This window comes from Rhea pennata, unplaced genomic scaffold, assembly GCF_028389875.1.
Source record: "Rhea pennata isolate bPtePen1 unplaced genomic scaffold, bPtePen1.pri scaffold_23_1, whole genome shotgun sequence".
In the NCBI taxonomy this organism is placed as follows: Eukaryota; Metazoa; Chordata; class Aves; order Rheiformes; family Rheidae; genus Rhea; species Rhea pennata.
The window spans coordinates 2,362,232-2,371,472 of NW_026907675.1; the positions used below are offsets into that span (position 1 = coordinate 2,362,232).

The 9,241-nt window shown below is 55.6% G+C and overlaps 1 protein-coding gene across 1 annotated transcript; it reads left to right on the forward strand.

The window, feature by feature from the left end:
* The first annotated feature begins 3,530 nt into the window (after positions 1 to 3,530).
* On the forward strand, positions 3,531 to 7,050 carry LOC134154304 (E3 ubiquitin-protein ligase Topors-like). Its single transcript, XM_062601056.1, has 3 exons — positions 3,531 to 3,633; positions 3,918 to 4,021; positions 5,818 to 7,050. The coding sequence occupies exons 1-3, from the start codon at positions 3,531 to 3,533 to the stop codon at positions 7,048 to 7,050; spliced, it is 1,440 nt and encodes a 479-aa protein (XP_062457040.1).
* Positions 7,051 to 9,241: the final 2,191 nt, after the last annotated feature.

Consider the following 9,241-nt stretch of genomic DNA (forward strand, 5'->3'; position numbering starts at 1 on the left):
GGCATCCCTCTTCCTTCCATAGGCTTGGCTCCTCTATCAGAGACAAACTCTGTGACTGCCTCCTTCCCAAAACATCTCCTCTTCCACAGTCTCATTATCTGTCCCTTTAGAAAGAAAGAAAGGAAAGGTGAAAGCAAGGGAAGTCTTTAGAAAGCAAGGAACTGTGAGCAGACCTAACTGGGACCTCATCAGGAACACAGTATCTTCAGGAGGCAGTACTTCCCAAAGGGCTTGAAGACCAAAACTTCTGTCCTTGGTGGTCCAGCTAGCCCACTAGCCCAAACAATGTTTCATGTGCGGAGAAAAAGGTAAGGGCACAACATCTTCCAAGAAACTGGTGCAGACAGCAAAACCAGACAGGCTGGATGATGAGAAACTTGCATGTGCTCTTCCTGCTCACATGCCAATTTTTGGCATTTTGGTGGGGGCAATGTAAGAGGACACTGAATCATAGAATGGTAAAGTTGGAAGGAACCTCTGGAGGTCATCTATTCCAACCCTCAGCACAGCCCATACAGGGATTGAACCCGCGACCTTGGCATTAGCAGCACCACACTCTAAACAACTGAGCTAAACCTTCCCCCCAAGGATTCACATCACAGAGGACAGGAAAAAAGGGGCAGGCGTTTCAGCTAGGAACAAATTCCTTCTGAGAAGCAAGTCCCATCATGCCAGGGAGCTTAACAGAAATTCCCCCTGCACTATTTTCCTCACAGCTTCTGAAAATCCCACAGAATATTCAGATGCTTTATCTAGGAAGCTTCTCTCTGAGGATCTTCAGAGAAAGTAGTAAGTTACATTTCAAAGAATACAACACGAAAACAGAAAGGTTTCTTTGTGCATGGAAATCCATGGAGACCATTAACCCACAGGATCCCTCCCAGGCTTTGAATTCAGGAGCCACCTGAGAGGCAGGGTCACAAGTGTCTACAGGCACATCTACAACCAAATACAAATGAGAAGGTACCAGTGTTTTTTTTCCAATATGATACAAACTGCAGGGAAGGCGAGTGGATCATGTCACTCCACAGGATGTACATGTGGGTCTAGATTCTCAAAGCTGCAGAGTGGGGCAGGTGCCCTTTCAACTGGAACCGGCACCTCCCCAAATCCTGCATTGATGCAGGATTTTACATCCCTCAAAGACCAGCTGTACCAACAGCCTGGCCCTTGGTGCAATGTCCCTGACAAGGAGGTCTCTAATGGGACACCAAAGAAGCCACAGCTGGAGAGGCAGCATTTTGCCCCAGCACACAAAACAGACCCTTTACACTTGCCTTGTACAAGAGCCCGTTGTACAATTGGTATGAATCTGGGCTTCATACCAAAGATGTTTGCTGGGTAGCCTGGATTCATCTGGAGGGCAGACAACTATTACAAGAGAAAAGACGATTTGTGCCAGTATTGAATAGCCACACCTCACCTGTGCGATTCAGACCTCTCTCCAAAACCTCAGCTAGCTGAGAATCTGCAGAAGCCTCCCTCCAGCCATATCTGCAACTGGAGAAGAGATTTCCTTCACTTACGTATTCAGATAGATGGCTTTGGAGTCACAAAAGTGATCCCATAACATCACAAGCTGCTTCATTCAGGAAAAAAAGTATTAACTACTTGCCTGTAGCGTTCTGCAGAGAGGCCAAAACCTCATCCAGACGAAAGGCTGGGAAAGCTTCACCTACAGGCGCATCTGCAATCAGAGAGGAGATTGGTTTTGCTTCTCTGTCATGGCAGACGTCTTTTGAGCTACCATCCAGATTACAGCACGGAAAAGAATGTTTAAAAAAATCTTGTCCCTGGCAGCAAATAAAACCTGACTCCTTACCCCTGGGGTCCTGCAGAGGCTCCCAAACCTCATCCAGCTGAGCAGCCACATGTGCAGCATCCACAGGCACATCTGTAAGCCCCGAGGCACTGCCAGAGGCTGCTGGAGGGCTGCAGCAGAGCCAGCGACAGCCGTTCCCGTCTATGGCACAGCTCGGGGCAGCAGCAGGATTGCAGGCAAAGCCAGTGCTGGGCTTGGCCAAGCTTTCCTCTTCCAGCCTCTTCAGGCTGTCTCCTGCCGCACCAGCTCCCAAAAAGGCCCCGTGGGCCCCATGTCCCCTCCTGCCCTGCACCTCCACACTACCTTCCCACCACCTGCTCACTGCAGGGGCCTATACTGGCTCCGGCACCAGCCCTGGCACCAGCACCAGTGGTGCTGCCAGCCAGGCCAGCGGTGCTGCTGTCTCTGTGCTGTCTGTCCACCCTACCTGCGCCCAGCGCTCCCTGCACAGCAGCCTGGGCATCACGGGCACACAGAGACCCTTTCAAAGGTGAGAGAGTGCAGCCTTGCAAGGACCTAGGCTAAAACGTTCAGCTCCCACAGATGCAGTCTGTGAGGGGCCCACGCACTTCTATGGGCAGAGCTCTGGCAAGGAATCCCTCCCTCGAACCTTGCACGCTGCCTGTAGTTCATCTCCCCCACAACCCCCCTCCACTAAGCATAGGAGCTGGGGGTCGGGGGGAAGTTGTTGTTGAAGACCAAGGCAAAGAAGGCACCGAGGACCTCACCTTTACCTGCCTCTGCTCTCTATCTCTCCTGCCAGGGAGCTTTCTCTTTCCTAAGGCCATGCCCATGTGCCTGGGCAACACTTCTAAACTCTTCCTCTGTAGCCTTCTCCCTTCTCCCTGCTCCTATCCCCCACGTGCTGCCTTTTTGCCTTCTAACTGCATCAGGAATTCGCTGTTTACAGCAGTGGTCTCCTGCTGTGCCCGTTCTCCTGAGCACAGGGCTGCACTCTTCTGGCACTTGGAGGCAGCTGCTTTTAAAGGCTTGCCAGCTTCCCTGCTCTCCTTCCCCCTTCAGAGCTGCCTCCCATGACATGCCCCCCACCAGCTGCCTCAAGGAGGTGAAGTCTGCTCTCTCAAAGGCCACATCTCTACATTTGTTACTGTCCTTCCCCATTGCCCTCAGCATCTTGAACCTCCAGGACTGCATGGCGACTACAGGCACCAGCACCTGCCCACCAGCATCCTGGGCTGCATTAGGAGGGCAGTCACCTCCACATGATTCTTCTCCTCTCCTCAGACCCAGTGAGGCCACACCTGGACTACTGTGTGCAGTTCTGCCCTCCCCAGTACAGGAGAGACATGGCCATACTGCAGCAAGTCCAGCAAAGGGTCATGAAGATGATTACAGGACTGCAGCATCACATGCAGAGAGGCTGGGAGTGGTCAGCGTGGAGAAAAGAAGTCTCGGGGGGAATCTGATCAATGTGTTTCAACACATTGGAAGAACAGCGGATGGAGGCCGACTCTTCTCCCTGGGGCCCAGTGACAGGACAAGAGGCAATGGGCACAAACTGGCATCTAGGAAATTCTCTTGAAACACAAGGGACAGGTTTTTCACTCAGAGGGGGTAGTCAAACACTGCCCAGGTCACCCAGAGAGGCTGTGGGGTCTCTGTTGTTGGAGATATTGAACACCTGACTGAACGCGACCCCAAGCAACCTGCTCTAGCTGACCCCCACCCTCTGCCGTTCCGTGGTTCCATGACCCTGAGGTTGTTGATGTTCAAATCTCGGAACAAGCCTGAGTTCTCCCAGGCAGAGAGGACGCCACGCAGCAAGCTAGAAAGCTTCCTGGTCTTCAGAGGTATGCAGGCAGTGTATTAAGAGAGAGCCAACAGGTAAATCTTCCTTTAAAAAGCAGAATCACCCAGAACTCACTGAGATCAAGGGCAGGTCCTTGCCACCTCCCTCTGCTCTGCAGGAAGCATGTCTGCTTGCCCTTAGATTGTTCTCGGTAGTTCTGCGTATCCCACCCCACTTTCACGCCTCAGCTATACATTACCTGACACCCCAACCCCACACCCGAACCCCACCCCTGCCCCCTCCACAGGCAGCTCTGTCTGACGAATGCTTCCCTTCCTTCTTCAGAAATGCTGGGCAATTCCACAGATTCATCCCGTATTTCTGCCCCTCCTCATGTTACCTCTGACGACCTCTCTGAATTCCGGATCGGTTGCGGCCTTATTTACACGGTTTGAGGTACCAAGCCACAGGTCGGATTTTCCCCTAACTGCAGCCTGTTCCCTTCACAGCCACACGCACATACACACAGGGCCCTCCAGCCTGACAGCACCGCGCGGAGAGCGCACCTGAACCCTTGGAGGAGCCGAGACGCATCTGCGTTCCCCACGCGCACTGCCCCCAGCAGAGAAGCCCATGGAGGTGGGTGCCATCCGCTCTCACTGAGCAGCCCACAACTGACGGGACACGCAGAGCGACGGGGCTTGCTCTTATTGTGCTGAGAGAGGCCATCACACTGCCGCCTGCCACCAAAGCCCCCGCCCTGCCCACTGTGAAGACACTGTCAGCTTGGGGAAGCTGCAGGGTCAGGAGAGGCCCCCGTCCTCTCCTCCAGCTCATCGCCTCTCCACCCTGCCTTGAAAAGAGCAGGGTCCAGAGCTGCCAGGGACAGGGGGTGTTGCTGAATTCTGCTGCCTTTGGCTGGATGGCAGCGCTGAGGGGCTCTCTCTCTGCCCAAAGAAATAACATTGCTCCCTGACAGAGAACTCACATGTCTGGGCCTGAACCTTCAACCAGACAGCTCAGGAAGCACCCTGAAATCTGTGGAAAAGCACGAAGATTCAGGAAGGCTTGCCAAAGGTGTCCAAGCCCTGGCACCATGTCCTTTCCCAAAGGAACACTGGTCCTGTGGTCAGGGCGTCCTCTCTGTGCAGCTCAGGGCACCCTTGTGATGGCACCTCTGAGCTTCTGGGGCTGCTCTGCTCTCAGTGCAGCTCCCCAGGGGCAGAGTCCTGCCCAGCTTAGCTCACCCCCAGGCTGCTGATGAGCCTGTGTGCAAGACACAGCAGGAGCTCCGCTCACGCATGCCACTCTCACGGGGGCTGGGATGTTTTGGGGCTAGCAGCAGCCCAGGGTGCTCAATTCCAAAGGTGCCTTCTGTCTTTCCCACACTCCCACTGGGCTCACTGAGCTGACAGTGAGGCTGTGCATCTATGGCCAGTGCTCTGTGGGCACCAAGAGGCTGCAGGGGTCTCTGGAAACACTCAGGCACCTCGCTGCCTCTTCCTCAGTGTCCACCGGCAGCTCTGCGCTGCACCTGGCAATGTCCCGCAGGCTAGGCTAGGCAAGGAAGGGGTGATGGAGAGTGGGCTTTGGGGAAGTGCTGAGTCCCAAGCAGCACAGCAATGCTTTTGAAGAGGAGAAGCGGAAAGGGCTGCGCTGAGGCTGGGTACCCAAGAATGGCAAGGCCGCCCGTCGTCCCCAGGCACAGTATGTTGGTTCCCCAGGTACCTGGCTGCTCCCAGTTCATCAAGGAAGAGTTGCTCTGAGGCATGACTGAATGCACGTGGCCACAGCCTCCCGTGTTCGGCTGATGAAAGTGGTATTGGTGCAAACGGGCCTCTCCTCTTTCTGAGGAAGGAGGCAGAGAGCTTCTGCACATTCTAGGCAGTTCCTGAGCCTGAACATTTTGCAATGCCTTTCCTTGCCCTCTTCCTTAGTTGGCAGGAGCTTGACCCACAACACCTCCCTTTTTGAGGGCACCCAGGCCTTCCAGGTTATTAGCCCACCAGCGCCCACATTCTTTTGTCTCAGCCCCAAAGGTGCCTCCTCTGAGTTTCAGTGTGTGCCAATGGTTCTTCTGCACCCCCGCCTGCACCATAGTCCAGCCCCCACTTCACCCTCACAGTCTTCCTGACAAAGGGAATGATCTTGGCCTCTCTTTCTTCAGCAGAGCACAGCAGCAGCAGTTGAGGTACCTGCCATGGATGGTAGTTCCTCATCCTCAGCTCTCCCCAGCCCTCTGTAGCACAGCACACCAACACCAGCAGCTCCAGATGCTACATGTCCCATCTGTCTGGACACCTTAGACGACGTTGCCTATGTGAAACCCTGCTTCCACAAGTTCTGCTTTGGTTGTGTGCTCCGCTGGTCGAAAACAAAGGCCGAATGCCCCCTCTGCAAGCAGGTTTTCCAGTCTATTCTGCACACAGTGCTGGCAGAAGATGACTACCAGGAGTATGTCGTGAGGCCTCCCAAAGATAGCTCTGGTGCCAGGCGGCCGCGACAGAGAGCTCCTTGGCGCCCTGCCACCAGGAGGCACCGTCGCCCTGCAGCTCACCCGCAGCAGCAGTCCCCTGCTCCTCAGATGCCATCCTCTGCCCAGGACGGCAGCAGCCTGGAGGGGCCTCCAAGCCACAGCAGGCAGAGGCAGAGAGCCGGAGGGCTGCGGGAGCCAAGCCAGAGGCTGTCTCTGCACAGGCAGGCCAGTGCTGAGAGCAGACCTCAGAGACATGTGCCAGCGACAGAGGAGGAGATGCTGAACTTCCGCCGCACTCTGTACCGCACAGGGATGCGTGTGCAAAGGGTTCCCCATGGCGGCCACCCCCAAGACATCTCCGCAGAGTTCTTCTCCCGCAATCCGGACAGCATTCAGAGGTTGCTGCCCTGGCTCCAGCGCGAACTGAGAGTCCTCTTTGGAGTCCACCAGTCACTGATCACCATCACGGAGCTCATCGTCCTGACAAACCTCAGGAGGTATGACCTGGACAGTCAGGCCTTTGCTGACGACTTAGAGCTGCTGCTGCTGAGTCGCACCAGGCATTTTGTCCACGAGCTCATCAGCTTTACCCAGTGCTCATGCAGCATGGAGACCTACGACCGGCAGGCCATATATGATTGCCACTCTCAGAGCCAGCACGAAGGAGGCCCCTCAGCATCATTAAGCCCGGCAGCTGCTGCGGGTACAGCCACGACTCCAGGGCCAGCCCAGAGTCCATCCCCAGCTGGCAGCCCTGGCTATACAATGCTTCCTGTCACCTCGTATGCAGGCCCCCATGACATTGCCACAGCCACACAATCTCACCAAGATCTACAGACAAACTCTGACAACAGGGCAGCTCAAGCAGGAGGAGAAGCCCAGAGACAATTGCCGGCTCCTGCCAACCCCCAGGACAGTGACTCCTCGTCAGACAGCTGTGTCCTTGTGGGATGCTGGAAGCCCTCGGCAGAGAGAAGCCCTGAATGCATTGTGCTCTCCTAAGATTCGGAGCACTCAGCCCCAGCAGGGGAAGGTGACACGGGGCAGAAAGAGCAGCCACTCCACACACCCAGCTGCAGCCACAGCAAAGCCAGGGCGGGCAGCTCGCTAGTCTCTGCCATGCCAAACCAAACTAGCTGGAGCCACCCCAGCTGCTACCCTGCTGCCTCCAGGGAGGAGAGAGAGCTCCAGCAGGGGCACATGGAGGACACGGCTGCTTGTGCTGTGCAGGGCTGCAGCCACGTCCCCTTTGCTGATGGCAGGGACAGGCAGTGCTCACCCGGGAGGACCCGTCTGCCCACCAAGAGGAAGGCAAGCAGCTCTGAGGCCTGTGCCCAGCCCAGCAAGAGGCACGCATGGCCTCGGCAGTAGGAGGGACAGTGGGACTGCCCAGCAGATGGTCAGCAAGCAGAGATGAGAGCAGTCCAAGAAGCCTGGGGAGATGAGGACTACAAAAGAACACCAAAGCAAGTGGAAAAGGGGCTGGAGTGCTGCACTCTGAGGGCTGTCTTCAGCACGACGAGCTCTGATAGTCAGTTGGTGAGTAGTGTCATCCTTGGTGGAGGGGGAACTGCAATGCTAGGGGCAAAGACTCGTTAAGGTCCTTCTCAATGAGCTGAAGAAGGGCATGAAGGGCTCCTGGGGAAACCTTGGAGCACGAGCTGGGCTAGGCACTGGCAGGTGCAGAGCCCGCACACATGACCACGTCTGTCTGTCCCCACAGCTGTTAGTCGAGGAGCTGGCTGTCTAAAAGTACCTTTGGCAGGACACTGCAGCACCAGGTTTATAGAAAGACCAGCGCAATGCAGCTGGGTGCCATGACAAATGCTGAGCAGAGGCAAGGTGTCAGAACATCCCCATGCTGGGGATTCAGGGAGACCCTGAGGAGTCCCAGTGAGAGTTTTCTCGTTGTCTGTGCCCTTTACACTAGTCTAAGAGATGAACGCCAACACCACTCCAGATACAGCATCTGGGCCCTGCAACATGGGCTCTCCTACTGCAGGATTTGTGTTTTCAATGGACACAGACCACTGCTGTGCTGTCCAGGAGCCCCAGACGGACATGTGAGGATCGATGGCAGAGAGCAGTAAAAAGCTGTGCCAAGAGAGCAGCTGAGCACCGAGAGAGCAGGTCCTGTCTGGAAGCAAAGTCCCACAGCTGTGCGATGTCCCCAACATCTCCCTCCTCCATACCGGAGCTGACTTCTAAGAGGTTCCTCAGCGTGACTCACTTGCCTCCTGTCACCCTCTGCTCTCCCTCAGCAGGCAAAGGAACGACACCCTGACTCCTGTCCTTCCCTGCTTTGTCTGGTGTTCCTGCTGGTGCCTTGCTTGTAGGAGCTCTGCACACCCATTGGAAGCTGGACAGAGGCAGGTAAGTGTGGTGGGAGAATTATGTGCACTGAGCTGCTTCGGGTAGGAATGGTTTGGATTGGGGTTTGGGTTTAGGTTGCCTCCACGTTTTGCTCCTTTCACTCTCACCCCACCTGCCCATGGGATTTTATCTCCTTGTGTGTTTTAATTCTTCCCCTTTGTGCTGTTGCTGTGCAGTGCAAGCCACGGTGTTGGAGCGGGAGCTACCTTCCAGGTAAGAAGCTGGCACTGGCTCTCTTCAGCAGTGCTCTTGCTCTTGTTCATTTCAACTCCCTTAAGCCATGTAGCATGGGAGCTGCTGGAGAGCTGCAAGAGCTCAGGACACAAGAAGATTGCCTTCAGTTGCCTCGCTCTCCTCTGCTTGGAGGCAGAGCTAGCAGCACCAGGACATGACAACTTCACAACCCCACTTGGAAGCTTCTTTTAAGCAGCAGCAAGATCACCTCCGGGAGGTGCGTCACCTCAGCACGTCCAATGGCTCCTGCGAACTGGGCTGCAGCCCTGGTGAGTATGGCTTTGGCTGTGGGAGTTGGCAGGGCTGAGCAATGCAGGCTCTGGCACTCTCTCCCCAGGGCCCCTGCAATGAGGTGAGGAAATGCATGGCGTCTCTGATCTCTCCTCCCAGGGCCACCCTGCAGATCTGCAAGAGCAGATCACGCTGCCTGACCCCTGCTCATCTTTCTCACAGGCACTTCCCCACCCCCATGCTCCCGGTGTCACCTCAGCACAAGGCTGGGGGGAAGCTTCCAGCATGAGCCCTTGTGCTGTTATGATGGAGAGCAGGCAGGTTGCTGAGAGCAGTGGGCAGGAGAGAGGCTGGT